The following is a 20,130-nucleotide window of genomic DNA, read 5'->3' as shown; positions in this document are numbered from 1 at the left end:
AAGATCGCTGGCAGGAGACCATCCCCCTTCCCACCACGGTCCTAACAGGAAACCACAGCTTCCCCTCAAACCCTGCAACTCACAGGACCTGAGCTCAGGAGAGAATGGAATCCGAAAGTAATTTCTGTGAAGAGGGAACATGCAAGGTTGAGAAGCAGACACTTCTTGCTGATTCTGCTGAGAGAGGCATCAATGTGGGGGTGAGGGAGGGGGTGACGTGTCCCCTCTCCTCCCCAGGAAGGAGCAGCAGCAGCCTGTGCTGACACAGGGCTGGCTCACCTGCTCATAGTTAATGCCAAGTGCTCCCTCCATTAACCTTCTCCCCAGGACTCACAGCCCCAAGCCTGAGGTAAGGAAGGCAGAGCTCAGCTGGAGGTCCTGGCTGCTGGGAGCAGGGCTGCAGGTCAGATGGGCTTCAGCCTTCTTCCCTCCCCAGAGCACTGTGCTTATGGGGACACGGGGAGTCCTGTGCGGTTGTCATCCCAGCAGACCATCCCCCAGCAGGGTGGGAGTGGGTGAGAAGAGACATGCACAGTCTAGCCTGCCTCTCCCTCCTGTGAGGGAGGCACCATCAGGACCAGGCCAGGAAACTAAACCCAGAACACCCAGGAGCCCATTGCTTACAAGGGATGTTTCTTAAATAAAGCAGGGAGTTGTCTTAGTGCCCCCCCCCATAAAAGCAACTTAAGTGGGGCACAGTTTATTTTGGCTTATAGTTTTAGGCTACAGTTCATCAAGCTGTGGAAGTCAAGGCGCGAGGACCCTGAAGCAGCTGGCCACACTATTATCTGCAGTCAGAAGAGAGAAATGGTTGCATGCTAGTGTTCATCTAGCTTTCTGTTATTCAGTCCAAGACCCAGGACCCAGGAACTGGCACCGCCCACACAGGATGAGGGACAGGGATCTTCCACCATCAGTTAACCTGTTTCAGATAATCCCTCACAGACAGGTTCGGAAGCCCTTCTCCCAGGTGACTCTCGATTGTGTCAAGTTGACCGCTAAATCCGACTCTCAAACAGAAACTAGAGATGCAAAGGTGAGGGGTCAGGTCAGTAGAAAAGGCAGGGGTGGAATCCCGCCATGGACTATCATGTTGCCTAATGCAGGGATCACTATTTTAATAATAATTGCAGTAAATGACAGGAGATCCTCAACAAGTCCTGGCCTGCTGACTGATACTCCCTTACAGGAGGGAGAAGAAAGGGTCATTATATGCTCACTTGAGACTCCACTCACTTGTTCCCTCCAATGTACCCATAGCAACTGCATACGGTTCTGCCCTGGCTGTATGTGATCTCCGGAAGTCCTAGAGTATATAGGAGAGGAAAGATTGACTGACAGAGAGATTCCATCTATCCAGCTATGGAGAGGCAATCGCTTGTGCCAGGTAGGATATCTTTAAAAATTATAATAAATGTAGCTATTGGGTGGGCCAGATACTTGTCTCATTGTTTGATCTGACAAAGGAAATTTAAGGGGAGGGCATTTATCTGGGTTCACAGTTTGAGAGTGCAGTTCCTTATGTCATGAATGTCTCGGCATCAGGAACTTGCGTCGGCTGGTCACATTGAATTCATAATCAATGTTTATTCATAATAAAACCAACTAGCTTTATTCAGGCCAGGATTCAGCCCACTGAATGCTGGCACCCACAGTAAAGGTGAGTCTTCAGAACCTAATCTAAAAAATCCTTCATGGGTATTCCATAGGCTTGTATACAAAGTGATTCTATATTCAGTAAAGTTTACAGTACACACACACACACACACACACACACACACACACACACACACACACGCGAGAGCGCACACATATATGCACAATGCTGGTTCTCTCTCTCTCTCCCTTCCTCCCCCTCCCTCTTTCTCTCTCCCCTCCAAGTAATCCCATATATAGATATAGAGATAGAGATGATAGAGATAGAGATAGAGATAGAGATAGAGATAGAGATAGAGATAGAGATAGAGATAGAGATAGAGATAGATAGATACACACACACACACACACACTCCTATAGGTAAACACAATAAGTCTACTGGTTTGCTTAGCTAGACTCGGGTATAATTGGTACTTGGTTGGTGCCCAGTCTACAGTGAGCAGATGCTTGTTCATTTAGAATAGTATGATCTCTATGCCTCTACCTTCATCCCTTCCTGGCTGCTGGCATCCATGTGGCCTTGAATTGCTTTCCTCAGGGCTCTATCCAGCATCTCCATTTTAAGTGCCATTGACCTGGGAAACCATGTTTTGACATGTCCACTCTGTTCTTCTGTCATCTCTGGTCATATCTTTGTCACCAAGGCTGTTGGCTCCTGATTTCCACCCCTCTCTAACGTGTGTCCCCTCTGGCTCCATAACTTACTTGGCTGCTCACCCAGCTCTCTGCCTCACTAGCCCAGGATTTCATCCCCTTATAGCTCGACTCCCACCTCTGGCCAGCCATCCTGTGTCCTCACTTGGTCCTTAACTTTCCCTGAGATCACTTCAGCTCCCCAAATACAAGTGCTTCTCTCTGCCTGAGATCCACTTCCTGGTTCCTCCCTCCTTCAGAGGATGTGATGATTACTACCAAGTCCATTCTTCATATCTATTTCATGGAGTCTGTAGACCTTAGGCCTTGTAATCTGTCACTTCAACCTCTCCTGTGACTCTCTCCTGAAATGACCCCAGCTCTGTGGTGGGCATCTCCAGCTGAGTTTCTGAACACTGGTATGGCAACCAGCCTTTTGTCACCATTTGGAAACTTATACAAGAGCAAGGGTTAATCTCAACACAACTTTTCATACTTCATGTCGGGCTTCCTGCATTGAGTTGAGGCCTATCAAAAGGTAGAGACATTGTGGAAGCTGGGTACAGGAAACAAAGGGTGGTTGCCTCATAGCAACCAGGAAGCAAAAAATAATAATAAGATCAGGACAGGTCCAGGCTATATAACAACTCCAAAGACCCACTTCTCACAACTAGGCCACCCCTTTGTTGTGCCACTAACTTTCAATAGCCTATTCCAGTTTTGAATCCATCAACAAATCATTCCACTGAGTAGGTCAGAGCTATCACAATCTCTCTGGAGACAATCTCAGCGCTATACCTAGGCATACTTTACTAATGCTCAAGGCATCTCACAATCTAATCAAACTGGCAGTCAGAGACTCTTCATCACAAGAGAGAGGGGAAGGGGATGCATGTACAGCTCTCCCCCTCCCCAAAGAATGCCCAGCTTCCTGCCCTAGCACCCAACCATGGGAAGGAATTCTGAACCGAGTCTTTGGTTTCTCCTTGAAATTTCACCTCACAGCTCAACCCTGCCTTGGCAGACTGCTGTCCACCAGTCTTTTTGCCCTCCACCCTCATATTCCTGACACTGCTCCAAACAAAGCCAACAAAATGGCTGATGCTTAATCCAATGGACTTTTCTGACCTAACTCACCAAAGCTCTTAGAAGGATCTAGAATTGTTTGGTTTGTTAAAGCAGCTTTTCCCCAGGTTCCTGATCTGTTTTACTGTGTTCTGCCCATCTTCCCAAGTCTTGGGACTTGGATCTGATCATCTCCTCTCTATGGAGAATCTCCAAAAAGAACTTTCATGCTGTCTACTTATTAACTCACAGATTCATGTCTCTGTGTCTTCAAATCTTCTTACCTTATCCATTGAGTTTTGTCTTCATCCACAACACAAACACCTTGTAATTCAAATTAAAAGTCACTCTTGACTTCCCCACCTCCCTTCTCCACCAACCACCCTGTCAGATAACACCATAACCCCCCCCCCATGTCTGTCTCTATTCACTTTCACTACCCAACCCTTTTCTGGGTCACCACCCTCTCCCATAGAAACTAATGTGGCAGGTTCCTTCGCATTCCTCTGATTTCTGATCCACACCAGAAGTAACTTGCCTGAAATATGCACTGGGCCATCCCCATGGCCTGTAAAGATCTTGTTCCAAAAGAACTGCCACTTCCCGATCACAGCCTCCCATTGCTTACTGATGTCTTATTGGCCTTACTCTGCGTACTGGCTGGTTTTGTGTGTCAATGTGACACAGGCTAGAGTTTATCACAGAAAAAGGAACTTCAGTTGGGGAAGTGCCTCCATGAGATCCAACTGTAAGGCATTTTCTCAATTAGTGATCGAGGGAGGAGGGCCCATTATGGGTGGTATGATCTCTGGGCTGGTGGTCTTGGGTTCTATATGAAAGCAAGCTGAGCAAGCCAGGGGAAGCAAGCCAGTAAGTAACATACCTCTGTGGCCTCTGAATCAGCTCCTGCTTCCTGACCTGCTTGAGTTCCAGTCCAGATTTCCTTTGGTGATCAACAGCAATGTGGAAGGTGTGAGCTGAATAAACCCTTTCCTCCCCAACTTGCTTCTTGGTCACGATGTTTGTGCAGGAATAGAAACCCTGACTAAGACACTCTGTTCTATGAAAGGCTCTTGTCAATGTTGGTGGCAAGTCCTTTATTACTTCTCCCATTACACCACTAGCAAGCTAATCCCCACCCATTGAATACAGCATTAAATGACTTGGTTGGCTAATGGGGTATGGAAGTTACACTGTGTATTTACAGGGCCTGGATCAGTCATCTTGTAGCTTCTACCCTGACCTTTTGGTACCCTTCCCTGGGTACTGAGTCATGATGGAATCCCATCCAACTAAATCACAGACACAGGTGCTTTGCTCCCACCTGAGCCTAGCCGTTTATCCCTCTCTTTTAAGGTAATGAAGCTTCCTTGAATTCTTCTGACAGGCCCTATCTGCCAACTCAATACTATCTACACTTATGCTGTTTAAAAGGTGGAGATGGGGGGGGGGGGTTCTGGGGTGGCTCTCATGAATCCTAGGCTGGCCTTCAGCTATGTAGCCAAGGATGATCTTGAACTTCTGATTCTCCTGCCTGAGCACTGGGATTACAGATGTTTGTCACCATGCCATTTATGTAATGCCAGGGGTTAGACTCAGGCTCCCATTCATGCTAGACAAAGCTACATGAACTACATCCCCGGAATATGAAAATTTGATAATCTTCAAAAGATCCAACCAGTCACAGGGGCAGACTTTAAATAAAAAGTTACTTGACTATGAAATACATGCCAAGATTCTGACTAAGAAGTATGTCCTGTGAACCCATACACCTATGGCCACTTAATATTTGACAAAGGAGCTAAAAACATCCAGTGGGAAAAAGACAGCATTTTTAACAAATGGTACTGGATCAACAGGAGGTCAGCATGCAGAAAAATGCAAATCAACCCATTCTTATCTTCTTGTACAAAGCTCAAGTCCAAGTGGATCAAGAACCTACACATCAAACCAGACACACTGAAGCTTATAGAGGAGAAAGTGGGGAAGATCCTTGAACACATGGGCACAGGGGAAATTTTTCTGAATAGAACACCAATGGCTTATGCTTTAAGAACAAGAATCTACAAATGGGACCTCATAAAACTGCAAAGCTTCTGTAAGGCAAAGGACCCTGTCAATGGAACAAAACGGCAATCAATAGATTGGGAAAAGATCTTTACCAATCCTACATCCGATAGTTAATATCCAATGTATACTAAGAACTCAAGAAGTTAGACTCCAGAGAGTCAAATAACCCTATTAAAAATGGGGTACAGAGCTAAACAGGGAATTCTCAACTGAGGAAACTCAAATGGCTCTGAAGCACCTAAAGAAATGTTCAGCATCCTTAGTTATCAGAGAAATGCAAATCAAAACAACCCTGAGATTCCACTTCACACCAGTCATAATGGCTAAGATGAAAAACTCAGGGGACAGCAGATGCTGGAGAAGATATGGAGAAAGAGGAACACTTCTCCATTGCTGGTGGGATTGCAAGCTGGTAAAACCACTCTAGTAATCAGTTTGGCTGTTCCTCAGAAAATTAGACATAGTACTACCTGAGGACCCAGCTATACCATTCCCAGGCATATACCTAGAAGATGATCCTACATGTAACAAGGACACATGCTCCACTATATTCATAGCAGCCCTATTTATAATAGCCAGAAGCTGGAAAGAACCCAGATGTCCTTCAACAAAGGAATGGATACAGAAAATGTGGTATGTATACACAATGGAGTATTATTCAGCTATTAAAAACAATGAATTCATGAAATTCTTAGGCAAATGGGTAAAACTAGAAAGTGTCATCCTGAGTGAGGTATCCCATTCACAAAAGAACACAGATGGTATGCACTCACTGATAAGTGAATATTAGCCCCAAAGCTCAAAATAAACAAGTTACAATTCACAGACCACAGGAAGATCAAGAAGAAGGAAGAGCAAAGTGAGGGTGCTTTGGTTTTTCTGAGAAAGGGAACAAAATACTCACAGGAGCAATAAGGAAGACAATGTGTGGAGCAGAGACTGAAGCAAAGGCCACCCAGAGACTGCCCTACCTGGGGATTCATCCTATAAACAGTCATCAAACTCTGACACTATTATGGATGACAAGAAGTGTGTGCTGAAAGGAGTCTGTTATGGTTGTCTCTGGAGGGGCCCTGCCAGAGCCTTACACATACAGAGGCAGATGCTAGCAGCCAACCATTGGATTGAGTGCAGGGTCTCCAGTGGAGGAGTTGAAGGCTGGTCCGGAGGAGCTGAAGGGGGTTACATCCTCATGGGAAGAACAATGATGTCGGCCACCCAGACGCCCCAGGACTCCCAGGGACTAGACCATCAACCAAGGGGTACATATGGTTCCAGCAAAAAGTGTGGCAGAGGAATGCCTTGTCGGGCATCAGTGGGAGGAGAGGTCCTTGGTCCTGTGAAGGCTCAATAGATGCCCCAGCATGGGGAAATGTGGGGTGGGGGGAGGGCGGTGAGAGTGGGTTGGGTGGACAGGCATATTCTTGAAGGTGGGGGTAGGAGGATGGGTTGGGGGTTTTCTGGGAGGGGGCAAACTGGAAAGGGTATAACATTTGAAATGTAAATGAAGAATATATTCAATAAAAAATTTATTGAACCAACCTTACCTCTTAAAAAAAAAAAAAAAGAAGTATGTCCTAAGATGTTCTGACAAGATCCTTCCCTCCTTCGGGCCTTCTCAATGCCTTGTTAGAAAATTCTTTCCAAATCCCTGAGATTACTCCCTTCCTTTCCCTTCTTCTCTTTTTTCTAGGGCCTGTCCAGATGAACCCAAGTGAAAGATTGCCAGCAAAATACTTACAAACACAGGCATTGCAAACCTTAGCTTATCTTTCCCAGCTGAGCAGTCACTGATAAACAACAGTCCAGAAGCCAGACAGCTGCTTTTCCACTGGTGTTTTATTGGGACACAACAACCACAAATTTATACATTATGCAGGTAAGTGTCGTCATGGCAGAGTTAAAGGGTACCCAGGGACACCATGTGACTGATGAAGCTTATACTTTTTTACTGTGCAGTGCTGTTTATGATGCTGTGTGACTGCTCCCCACTCTGAAGTCTTAAAGACACGAGCAGTGGGTCTCTTATTTCTGTCACCATACCTACCACTGAGCAAGTATTAACCCGTACCTTTGGAAAGAGCTCAGGAACTTGCAGGCCTAGATACCAGCCTACTCTTCCAGATGCCTCTTATTTTGGCAGAGCAGGCTAGACAGAGACAAAGAAAGCTCAAAGATAAGTACTGGGAAAAACAGGCATCAGGACTGAGGTCTCAGGCCAAGAAGCCCTTGACACGTTCCAACCTTCAGTTGGAAAGCAGGGCTGGGTAGACTCTTAGGTCACTTTTTGAAACCCACTGCTTTGCTCAAGCCCCAGGTAACACAGGTTGATTCTCAGAGAGAAGCAACCTCCTTTGCTTCCCTAACAGGCCTGGGCTGGGTTGGACATTGGGCAGCAGCCTTACAGCAGATGGGGTTGAAACCCTCCCGTTTACCAGGATGGGGTGGGATATGCCAAATGCCACCTCATGGTTAAAGTGGGCAGATGACAGTGTGCCAGGCTGTGTGTGACCACACGCCACACACATACATACCTGGAGCTTCCAGGCTGCTTGCCCATGTATAAGGAAGGACTCTGGGATACTACAAAGGCCGTCATCCCTACCTAATGCCACCAGACAAGGTCCTCCGTTGAAAACACGCACATCCACCTCTATTGTTACTCTGGTATCGTCTACAACCCCTCAGACCCCAAAGAGAAAGCATTTGCTCTCCCCCCCCCCTTTTTCTCTCCCTCCCTCAAACCAAGGCCCTCAACTTGGGCTCCAGGAGTCCATCCTGGCCGATTCTACTTAGAATCTGGGATCTTGAGTTTTGCAATAGTGCCAGGATCCAGAAGTTCCAAGTCCCGAAGGGCTTCTAGTAGCTGCTCCCGGGCAGCACCAATGAAGGAATTCTCCAGAAAGGCGGGCAAGCCTCCCCCGCCATCACGCAGGATGTAGAGGGGTACCCGCACCAGGCCCAGCACCTACGAAAAGCAGACAGGGGACAAGTGGGACTTCAAGTACCTCAACACGTTACCTGATCTACCTTGGAACAGAACTCTCCAGAGCACAGCCAAGCAGAACCAGGCCCAATAATCACACCTCAGGAGAGCTTAGAGAGCCAAACCCTGTGGGTAAATGACCCACACTGAGTACCAAGCTCTGTCTTTGCTAATTCTCCATCCTTCTCCTCACCTTCGCCGGCTATTGCCACCTCGAGGAGGCATGCGTGGCTGTAGCAGTATTTCAAAACTCAGAATTTACACCACTGTAAAAGTATCACTTGGGTGCTCAAGAAAAAAATGCAAAGACCCAAGTATTCCTCTGACGGCCTTACCCAACTCAACTGATTCCAATAGACTGTTCAGTCTACACACTGCCAAAGTGCATGCACTAATCAGTTTGAATAGCGCCCTCACCCTCAGGTTCAGAGCCACCTCTACTACACACAGGCCTCTCTAGCATTAGACTCACTGTCATACTTTCTGCTTAAGGGAAATATGAACCCCAAATCAAGAGCTTAGGGTATCATGTACACTAGCATAGAGCAGCAGAGACCCTTGGATGTGTGTTCTAGAAAGCTCTCTGTAGAGGCCACTAAAGATGATGGAGTAGGTGGTTTTATCCAGCCTGGAGATGACCAAGATCCCAACCAGTTCGTGCCACTTCAAAGAATCCAAAGTTGGAGGGTCAAAATCTCCTCCACCCAGTGGTTTTTCTCAGTGAGGGACATGGGGGTTAGGGGATGGACAAAGGGAGATGGACAAAGGGGGTGGGTCCCAGGCTGGTCCCACCTCCAGCCCGTGGTCCTTGGCTTGGGGTGCCCTGGCTTCCACAGCCTGCAGCTGTTCCAGAGTCAGGCGTTTGGCATAGAAGTGGGCCACCACGCGCGGTCTGGCCGCGATGTGCGAGCTGCGGTAGTCGGAGCGTTCCACGCGGAAGGCAGACATCGCGTCGCCCAGCTCCTCGCGCAGTTCACGGTTTAGCCCGTCCTCCAGGCAGCTGTCCTGCGCGTCCACGAAGCCTCCAGGGAAGCCCAGGCGCCCGTCGAAGCGCATCTGCATCTGGGGGAGGAGGGTATGAAGGTTGGCCGGGACATGCAGGGCCCGGAGCGGGGAGCGGCCGCGCACGTCGCGTCCTCACCAGCACGGCGAAGCGCATCGGGATACGGCCGAACAGCTTGCGGGGGTCGGGCGCGTAGAGCAGTGCATGGCAGGCGTGGCGCCAGCCTGGCCCGAGCGCCAGCGCTTCGCTGAGCTCCACTTTCTGATCCCCCTCCATCTCGAGGCTCGCCCTTCCGGGTTCCTGCAGAGGACAACGCCTCAGGGCGGAGCTTCGCGAGACTGGGCATCAGCCAATCAGGATGGGTCAATCAGGAAGGCACACTGGATTAGCTCTTAGGCTAGGGCGGGGCCGAAGGTTGCAGCTGCTGTCTGGAAGGCTAGGCGTTTGGGAGCTTGAGTAGAATTTACTTACTTAGGAGTCCTGACAGAGCAAAGGACAATGCAATACTTGGGAAACTGTGTTGGGTTGCTCCATCAATAGCAAGGAGCCTAGGGATGGGAGGAAGATAGTCTGGCTTCAGAGCCCATGCCTATCGTAGGGGGAGAGGTGAATGTAAAAAGTCTTGAGTGGTGGAAATATGGGCATTGACTAAATATAGGGGGGCGCAGGGACCAGCGCCAGGACAGAGCTAACACTTTGGGGGAAGGGGAGTGGCCAATGGGTGTGGTTACAACAAGCAAATGCATTGGCTGTGGGCTCTGGGTAGAAAAGTGGAGCCTGGTACATGGAAAATGACATGGAAATGTTTCAGGTCACACCTAAAGGTTGGGGAGGAGTGGCTGGCTGAGGATGTTACTAAAGCACAGAAAAGAGTGGGGAGGAGTCAGATAGGGCACCCCCCACTCTCCACCACCACCACACTAGCAGTAAATTAAAATATTCTCATTCCAGCTAGGCGGGCCCCACCCGAAGTTGAGTCCGTCTATCAAGAACCTGTAGTATTTAAGGAAGGGAAGAGGTGACTCTCAAAGACAGTCAGACTTCAAGTCACAGCCTGGACTTGACAGTTATAGAGCTCAGAACTCACCCAGACACCGGCTTGTGACTTTAGTAGAAGCCACTCAACCTTCTCTGGTTCCCAGTTACGGACCTGTTAGTGGAGGTGGAACCAGCCTAGGGTGGGGGTAAAATTCTCCTCAGAGCCAGACACACATTCTTGGATTAGAGGGCAGAGGCTCCATGCTGTGTCTTATGTCAATGATTGAGGTCAGCATCCTAAGAGTAAGGGCACAATTGGGGATATCTTTCCTCAGTCCCCTGAGTAGCTGGGCAGAGATGCCATTGGTTGAGACAGTCACATCATGGTGAGGCCATAGGTGTGATACAATTGCCATTACCTGGCATCATCCAAGGGATGGGCAAATCGTCCTGGTCAAACATTAGTATCACATGGGGAAAAAAAAAAAAAAAAACCTATGATATCTTCCAATTCCAGAACCCCACCCCAGGCCAATTGCAAGAAAAATTTCCTGGTGGTAGTAAGAGGACATGGTGGTTCCTTGTTTTTGTTTTGTTTTGTGGATGTGTGTAGTGTATGTACGTGTACAAATGTATGTGTGTACGTAAGACATGCAGGTACATGTTCACATGCTCATGGAGGCCAGAGGTCAATTCTGGGTGTCTCTGGGTGCCTTCCTCTACTGCGGCCTCCCTTATTTTTTGAGAAAGTGACTAATGTTGAGTTCACTAACTATCTAGAATATCTGATCAGTAAACTCTGGGGATCCCCCAGCCTCCACTTCTCCCACACCAGTGCTGGAGTTACAGGCATGTCCATGACTCGGCTTCTTGGTGGGCGCTAGGGATCCAGACTCAGACTATCATGTTTGTAAGGTGGAGAGTTATAGACTAGGACACCTTCCCAACCTGGCTTTTAAAAACGCACCACCAAGGCTAAGAACCAACATTGTCACCCGTCACAGTGTCTTCTTGAGTTCCTGCCCTGACTTCTCTCAGCGATTCTCTCACTTCCGGTGGAACAAACTCTTCCCTGTCCTCCAGTCGGTTTTGACAAGGGTGTCTGTCACAGCAACAGAAAAGCACACTAGGATGCCATGTCTTTCAAACAACTCTTTGCATCTGCCCCGCCCTGCATTCTCATCCCCTACCCTGCCACACAGAAGCAGAGTCTGGAGTCAGGGCTGGAGGCAGACACAAGCCCAGAGCTGTCCTTTGCTGATAATGGTCCATAGAGACAGAAGGCAACTCCATGGCTGTCTTTGGGAGATGTTAGAGAGCCTAAATGATTTTTTTTTCTATTTTAGAAAACAAATTACACATTTCCCCCTTCATTTAAAAAGAAATCAGGCTTATCTCTGGGCTACAATACAGTACTGTAGAGTTAGTGTAGAGTCTCATGCAAGCAGAGTGCTAAGAATTATGGTGTTCAAGATTGCCCGTACATCGGGCCTATGATTATTACCACTCTTATAAAATAAACTGAATCTTGGTCCAATCTATAATAACTACCAAAAGCCACCTCCAAACGAAGAGACTATAATTCTTATACTTTCTGTAGTAACAAGTTACAGCTTAATATGACTTGATGAGTTCGTGTTTGGCCTATATAGACCTACAAGCATCTACATACAGAAGCTTTTGTAGGAATGCCTACATACCAGGATTCATACAAGGATTAATAAGCCCCTCATTTTTTTGTTCTTGTTGCTCTGTCAGTTGAGAGGACCACAGGGCCGATGATTCCAGATGTTAACAAGTCAGTTAGGGCCCAGAACTTGCTTATAACATCACATCCCAACAAAAGAAACCAAAGCTCCTTCAAAAACTTCCACTGAAAGGCCAGAGAAGATTCCCAGTGAGTATATAGTGAACATCGACCATCTTGCGATGTCAGGATGGAAGCTCAACCCCACTCGTACTTCCCCCCCCCCAAAAAAAAGCCTAAAAATGTAAAGAGAACCCCTGTGCTGTTGTTCTATCTGAGAGAGAAAGTCAGAGGCCACTGTTGAGTTTTCAAAATAGAAACAGTTTGAGTAAAATAAAATGGTTTTACTTTTGGTTACTTTTTATTATTTATTTATAGTAGAAAATAAATGTCCTTATACCTGTACTGATATGGAATGCAGATACATGTGGAATGAGCTGAGGATAGGCAGAGTCCTCCACGTGGAAGAATTAGAGATCAGTTCTGCAGCTACTCTGTCCTCCAGCAGAGCATAGCTCAATAGTGACTTCCTTCCATGAGTGGACAGTATGAAAAAAGAAAACCACGATGCAACTTTGTAGTTTTGGGGAGAAATTGACAAGCACTACCTTACCAGGATGAACACTGGTGTGTCACACTGACAGAGGGGACTAGATATGATACTAAGGAAAGCATCTGGTATTGGGTGTCACATTGGCAAAGGGTAATTGATAAGATGTGATGAAAACGCTTCCTTTGCCCGAGGCCTCCCTCCCCAAAGGAGAGAGTTCTGGTCTAAACTGTGAGGAAAGCAACAGGCCAGCTTCAGCCAAGGGACACATCATCGGGCAGTTGACAAGCAACCCTCAAAACTGCCCAGGCATTGTCTTAGTTCCTTGGGAGTTACCAGAACAAAATGCCTTAGACCTGAGGACTTACAGACAACTGAAGTTTATTTCACACAGTTCTGGAGACTTGGAAGTCTGATGAAGGGGCTGACACACTTGGTGTCTGCTGAGGTCCCAGTTCTTGATTCATAGGCTGCCTTGTAGCTGAAATCTCAGAAGGTTCTGGAGCGTTCTCTAGGTCTCCTGTAAGGTCACTGAAGGCTCTGTTATTGTGGTATAGTCCCCTCGCCAAAGGCCCCCATAACCAAATATCAATGCAGGATTAGGATTTCAGGATGTAAACTCAAGCACAGGTACAGAGGGCATAAATATTCAATCTATAGCAATCAAGGTAAAAAATGGAAATTTCCACAGGTACTGATGGAATGAAGGAGAGCCTCAAAAGAGGACGTACCTCACCTAAAATCTGAGCAAAGATGAAGACATTAGGTAACAACCAAGAGAATCTGAATAATACTTTGGTTAATATTAATCCTTTAAAACTGGCTCATTATTTTAAGAACTACACCATACTAAATTAAGATGTTAATGGGGAAATTAAATTGCATTCGTGGGACTTCCTTGCACTAGTCTCTCAATTTTATTATGAATATAAACTGCCTAAAATTATGTTTACTTTAGAAAACCCAGGCGGGCCCTTGCTAAAGGAAGTTTACAAGACAATTGACCTAGTTTTGGCCATAATTGAATTACAAGGAGGAATGAGACTGAGACTTGGCAGCAGATCTTACCATGAAAAGAGATTGGGTAGACATATCAGCTGAAGCCAGAATGGGGGAAATTATGGGATGCCCAAAATTTAATGACAATGCCTGAGGATAGACAGAGGTAGAGGTGAAAGGAACTAGACAGCGCACAGTCTTGGGCCAATACACAAATAGACTCTTTATTCCTAAACTTATGTTGAAATCCGTGACTCAGGCCTAGAATGATGATGATGATGATGAAGGCACCATAACTGTCTGCTTACACCCAAACTACCCGAGGAGCAGCAGGCGCCCTGCCAGAGAACCTGCTGTCCCCAAGCTTTCCTGGTGTCACAGGATCCTGCCTCCCTCAGTGGAGGCTTGGTGCAAACAGAGCTTTCTTTGTTGCTGTCCAATGACCCAAGTCCCGTGGCTTTGTTAAATCCAACCGCTCAGGACCAGGGAGTGTCTTGATAAAAGTGCTAGAAATTCTTTACAGCACACAAAAGCACAGGACTCGAGACTTCCCAGTCTCCAGGATGAGGGAAATAATTTTTATTTGTTCAGTTGTTGGGTGGGTTTGGGGGGGTGGTTAACTCATCTTCATCCTCAAGAGTCTCCTGCCAGGAGTTTTAGGTCTAGTTTGCCTTTCCAGCTGTTACCTGGTAGCCCTGCTGTTGGAAGTTCCGAGAACCCCTTCCAGGACCTGGTCTTTCTATGATTCATATTTATATGTCATACATCCAGTCCTTACTTATATGGACAAAATGCCAAAACCAACATTTCCAATTTTAACAACTGAACTGCGATCATTTGGAACCTTACCCTCAATGACCTATGAAACCTCACACAGATCTCTGAGGACTAACCACTAACAGATTCATGGAACCTTCCAGAAATGACTGGACTCAAGGAAAAAAAAAAAACATCTAACACAACTCGTTACCCGACAAGACAAGGAGAAGTCCCTTTGCCCACTGGGGACATAGGGTCCTGGCAGGAGGCCCTTGAGGATGAGGCTTAGTTAACTACTCCCAGCCCCTCAGAAACTGAACAAGTGAAAATCATTTCCCTCATTCTGGAGACTGGGAAGTCTCCAGTGCTGTGCTTTTGTGTGCTGTGAAGAATTTCTAGCCCTTTTATCAAGACACCCCCTGGTCCTGAGCGTTTGGATTTAATAAAGCCACGGAACTTAGACCAAGTTTGAGTTCAAACCTGAAAAAGCAAATAATTGGAGTCATGTGACTGCTACTTCTAGGAACAGCAGGTGGTCGGCTGGGGACATGGGTGGTAAGAATTCACCAAGACACTAACGGACAAAGTGAGAGATTATTGACGTACACTGTTAAAAAAAGGAAAAGCTGCGGGTGAGTACTTGGAAGGACCTGGGTTGCTGAGGGGAAGCAAGAGGTTTTTGGTTGTGTTTTTTAACAACAGTTGAGATAGTGTGTGTGTGTGTGTGTGTGTGTGTGTGTGTATGTGTGTGTGTGTGTATGGGGGAGGGGTACTCTGCCTTGTCCTCATGGGCCTTTGTGATGCCTGAAGTTATGTTTTAAGTTTAAATTGCTATGCTTAGGAGATCTATAAAACAAAATTGCCCCTAACATACTGCCTCTAACACTTCTTGCCTAAGATAACTTCCTGGGGTGCCAGGGGCAGTTCAGGGAAGATAACAAGCCATTTTTGCTTTAGCAAGTTTGGTTGCTCCAACTGCACAGGATGTGTGCTTGATCACACAAAGGCAGGAAGTACGTCAGGATGTATGCTTGCCTTGATTGGATGAAGATAGGAAGTATGTAGTTTGTGGCTTTTGCCTATAATTTGGTGCCATACTCTGGAAATCCTGGGTATGGAACTGGTCAGTATCTTTGGTCTTGGCCGGTATTTAATAAAGCTTGCTTCAATTTTGACTCAAAAATTGTGATAGTGGTCTCATTTTCACCCAGTTGGGAGTAACACCCTTCAGCCTAGAGCCATATTCCAAATGGGCAGGTGGATTTCCCATTAATCTTGTTGAGAAACAAAGTTTACATTATTAGTTGATTTTTCTTAAGACCAACTAATATACATGTGCATACTTCCGTGAGTTAGTAGGGGTTAGGCTCTAGATACCTGAGTGAGGCATCATAGGTCACTGGAAGTCAGGCTCAAAATGGCCATGGCCTGGTTGTTAAAATTACAAAATACTTCCTTTTGTGTCTATAAATGGGGATTGGATGCTTGAGGTATAAGAATAATGTAATTGAGGTAGGATAGTAATATGGTTACAGTTTTAAATGTTCTTTGCTCTTTACAGCTAAATACTAAAATATGTATAAAGCACACACTAAAAATAATCTTCCAAGAGACAGAGGCTGAGGGTGTGAATACAGCTTTAGAAGCTGGGTTTCTGGGGACCATTCAGGCTTGTTTTTTTTTTTTTTTTTTTTTTTTTTTTAATTTATATAGTTTGACGTTTCCTGTAGTAAAAAGTTAAAAGTAGGAAGATCTTTGGCTTCTCCTGAAGTTGAAGGTAAAGGTTATAATTTACATTTGAATGAGGCGTTTGCATTTCACAAAACCCTTTAGCCAACAAATGGCTCCTGTCTGGACAAGGAGCTGGAAGGGGAGATGAGGTTCCAGTCTCACCTCACAAGCTCCAAAACCAAGTCTAAGAAGATTGATGTTGCCTAAGTTGGCCAATGTCTGCCACCTGCCTTCGAATGCCAAACATGGTCCTCCCTGGATTTTCCATGTGATTTAAATGAAGAGTCAGTGTTGAGAACCACTGACTTACAAAACCTTGTGGTGACAGGACACAGGGATGCTGTCAAGAGAGTTACTAGAGGCTTATCAATAAGACTTCCTATAATGACAGTTCACCATGGACATTGTGAGTATGTGTGTGTGTGTGTGTGTGTGTGTGTGTGTGTGTGTGTGCATGCGTGCGCGCGCAGACATACATGCACATTTGTGTGTGTGAGAAGCCAGAGGACGTTCTTGGGTGTTATTCCTTAATCACTGCCCATTGTTTTTTATTCCTTAAGCACCGCCCATTGGTCTGAAACTTGCCAACTAGGTTGGTTATCCTGGTGGCCCCAGGGAGCCACCTGTCTCCATTGCCCCAAAGTTGTGATGACAGATATGTATCCAAGTTTTTTCACCCACCTTTTAGGGATGGAACTCAAGCCCTTTTGCCTACAAGGCAAGCACTACAACTGAACTAGCCCTCGACATTGAAAGGACACTGTGATTGTTTCTAGCTTGGCCATGGTGGCAGAGATGAAGGTTATTACTGGATGCAACAATGTGGACTTCCATTCACCAGGGCTGACCTGGCTACGGCTGCTACCGAGTGCCAGATTCAACCCTGAACTCCAGATAGAGCATTATTCCCCAGGGTGACCAGCCACCAACCTGATGGCAGGTTGACTACATTGGTTCACTTCCTTCACAGAAAGGGCAATGCTTTATTCTTCCTGTAATAGATATGTATTCTGATTATAGATTTGCCTTTCCTGCATGTAATGATTCTGCCAACATTACCATCCATGGTCTTACAAAATGTCTTATTCACCATCGTGGTATTCCACATGGCATTGCCTCTGACCAAGGAACTCACTTCATAGCTGAAGAAGTACAATGGTAGGCCCATAGTCGCGGAATCTTCTGAACTTATAATGTTCTTCAATTTCTGCCTTAGGTTTCTATTGCTGTGATGATGACACCATGTCAAAAACCCAACTTGGGAGGAAGGGTTTATTTGCCTTACATACCCTGAATCACAATTTATTGAGTAAAACCTGCACAGGAACTCAAATTGGGTAGGAACCTGGGGGCAGTGCTGCCTACTGCCTTGCTCCTCATGGCTTGATCAGCTTAACTTCTTACAGAGTCCATGACCACCAGCCCAGGGGTGGTACCACCCACAGCGTGCGTGCTGGTCCCTCCCACACCCATCAGTCGTTTGAAACCACACTACAGGCTTGCCTGCCGCCCAGTTTTACAAGGCAGTTTCTCAGCTCAGGTTCTCTCCTCTCAGATGATTCTACCTGGGTCAAGCTGACATAAAACTAGCCAGTGCAGGTCTGTTACAGAGGATACAAATGACCCAAGTCTCTCATGAACGCTAAAAGCAAGCAGATATTCCCTCTTTGTCCCTTTATGCCAGAATGAAGGCTAATGATGCGGGCATAGCTAATCGGAGCCTCCTACCATGGACATTTGTGGGCAGAAGTGGAATACATGCATGATGGAATTAGCAGCACATCTGCACCGGAGTGAGTTTCCCGTGGTTGGGATGCACTCCTTCTCTGACATCAGTCAGCTGGCCTTCTCTCCTGGTCTTTAGACCTTTGCCTCCATCCATACCCTGGATCTATTCCTGGGTGCCTGAAGGTTGTAAATCTACAAGGTGGGGCCTTCAGAAACCCCAGAGGGCCTTGAGGGTGGGAACAGCAAGCCAACCCGGAACTTCCCGTTTACCGCTATTTCCTACTTACATTTGGTCAGCTACCTGAAGAGCTTGCCATGCTGAGGCAAAGACAGGATCCTTGGCAGCTGTCCCTGCAGAGGGCTGAGGTTGGGTCTGGTGGCCCTGGCTTTGCTTGTGTGATCAAGGTGAACTGGACAGGTCATGGGAGAGTCTGGAATGTAGAGTTTCCCAGCAGAGGAGCTGGCAGTAGAGGGGCCTTCTAGCACCTTCCAAGGCCCCTGTGACTGGCACAGTACTGCTACCTTCCAATTCCAAAAGTGAGGCCATCCAGACCAGCATGGGCACAGTGGCATTTTAACCCTCCAGTGGTGTCTCTGACAGACTGTGCCCACTACTTGGGGGGTGGGGAGTGAATTGCTATATGAATTCAGTCAGAGAAATGGGACCTAGAAGTCATGGGGGGCAAGGGGAGACAGCTGGTATACTTCCTGTGGCCTGAAGGCCATCTTAGTCTCAGTTACCCTGCATGGCCCACACCCTTCTACCGCAGAGTGCTAAACAGAATAGCCCACCTTTTCTTCTCCTCTGAAGGAATGAGCCACACCCAGCATCTTCCACACAGCTCAAACTCTGATGCTCTTCCCAAATGTTATCAAGAGTGAAATGTTCATATTAAGTTTTGCTTTTCTACTTATCAGGTAACTAGAATATTTGGGGTTCAGATTTAAATATTTTCTGTGCAATACCCGCCCCCCCCATTCCCCTCTCACTAAATGCCTTAGTTAGGGTTTTATTGCTGTGAACAGACACCATGACCAAGGCAAGTCTTATAAATGACAACCTTTAATTGGGGCTGGCTTACTGGTTCAGAGGTTCAGTCCATTGTCATCAAGGTGAGAACATAGCAGCATCCAGGCAGGCATGGTGCAGGAGGAGCTGAGAGGTCTACATCTTCATCCGAAGGCTGCTAGCAGAATATTCACTTCCAGGCAGCTAGGACAAGGCCCACCTACTCCAACAAGGCCACACCTCCTAAGAGTGCCACTCCTTGGGCCGAGCACATACAAACCATCACACTACCCCTGTCTGTTTCACTTAGCTTTCCTCAGAGCCCAAGTTCAGTAGCAGGACACATTCCTCCTTTTCCAACATGGTCCTGCCAGGAGAAGGTATCTTTGCCTCAATCCCAGCAACTGACAAGGACTTGGGCTCAGGATAGGATGAAGTCTGAGAGTGATTTCTGTGAAGAGGGAACGTACAAGGTTGAGAAGCAGACACTTCTTGCTGATTCTGCTGAGAGAGGCATCAATGTGGGGGTGAGGGAGGGGTGATGTGTCCCCTCTCCTCCTCAGGAAGAAGCAGCAGCAGCCTGTGCTGACACATGGCTGGCTCACCTGCTCATAGTTAATGCCAAGCGCTCCCTCCATTAACCCTCTCCCCAGGACTCACAGCCCCAAACCTGAGGTAAGGAGGGCAGAGCTCAGCTGGAGGTCCTGGCTGCTGGGAGCAGGGCTGCAGGTCAGATGGGCTTCAGCCTTCTTCCCGTCCCAGAGCACTGTGCTTACGGGGACACAGACACGGGGAGTCCTGTGCAGTTGTCATCCCAGCAGACCATGCCCCAGCAGGGTGGGAGTAGGGGAGAAGAGACAAGCACAGTCTAGCCTGCCTCTCCCTCCTGTGAGGGAGGCACCATCAGGACCAGGCCAGGGAACTAAACCTAGAACATAGTAAATGCAATATACAGCAAACCGGTAGCCAGCATCAAACTAAATGGAGAGAAACTTGAAGCAATCCCACTAAAATCAGGGACTAGACAGGGCTGCCCCCTTTCTCCTTATCTTTTCAATATTGTACTTGAGGTACTAGCTCGGGCAATTAGACAACATAAGGACATCAAAGGGATACAAATTGGAAAGGAAGAAGTCAAACTATCATTATTTGCAGATGACATGATAGTCTACCTAAGTGACTCAAAAAACTGCACTAGAGAACTCCTACAGCTGA

The 20,130-nt window shown here is 46.9% G+C and overlaps 1 protein-coding gene and 2 long non-coding RNA genes across 3 annotated transcripts in view; 1 reads left to right on the top strand and 2 right to left on the bottom strand.

The window, feature by feature from the left end:
• The window catches only part of LOC127688626 (uncharacterized), a 29,825-nt gene extending 25,463 nt beyond the window's left edge, over positions 1-4,362 (bottom strand). Inside the window, exon 1 of the long non-coding RNA XR_007978724.1 lies at positions 4,239-4,362. This is a non-coding gene — a long non-coding RNA (uncharacterized LOC127688626). The remainder of the gene's footprint in view (positions 1-4,238) is intronic.
• Positions 249-7,190, top strand: LOC127688625 (uncharacterized). The gene is made up of 3 exons (XR_007978723.1): positions 249-349; positions 1,261-1,387; positions 7,119-7,190. It is a non-coding gene; the product is annotated as an uncharacterized LOC127688625 (long non-coding RNA).
• Positions 7,191-7,246: 56 nt separating this feature from the next.
• LOC127688624 (U8 snoRNA-decapping enzyme) lies at positions 7,247-9,724 on the bottom strand. Its single transcript, XM_052187463.1, has 3 exons — positions 9,553-9,724; positions 9,204-9,473; positions 7,247-8,393 (listed from the first exon to the last, which is right to left on the bottom strand). Exons 1-3 carry the CDS (start codon positions 9,688-9,690, stop codon positions 8,214-8,216), a joined length of 588 nt encoding a protein of 195 aa, XP_052043423.1. The 5' UTR covers positions 9,691-9,724; the 3' UTR covers positions 7,247-8,213.
• Positions 9,725-20,130: the final 10,406 nt, after the last annotated feature.

Source organism: Apodemus sylvaticus, chromosome 7, assembly GCF_947179515.1.
Source record: "Apodemus sylvaticus chromosome 7, mApoSyl1.1, whole genome shotgun sequence".
Classification (NCBI taxonomy): Eukaryota; Metazoa; Chordata; class Mammalia; order Rodentia; family Muridae; genus Apodemus; species Apodemus sylvaticus.
The sequence above is the reverse complement of the archived record's forward strand: the minus strand, read 5'-3'. Positions and strand labels throughout refer to the sequence as shown.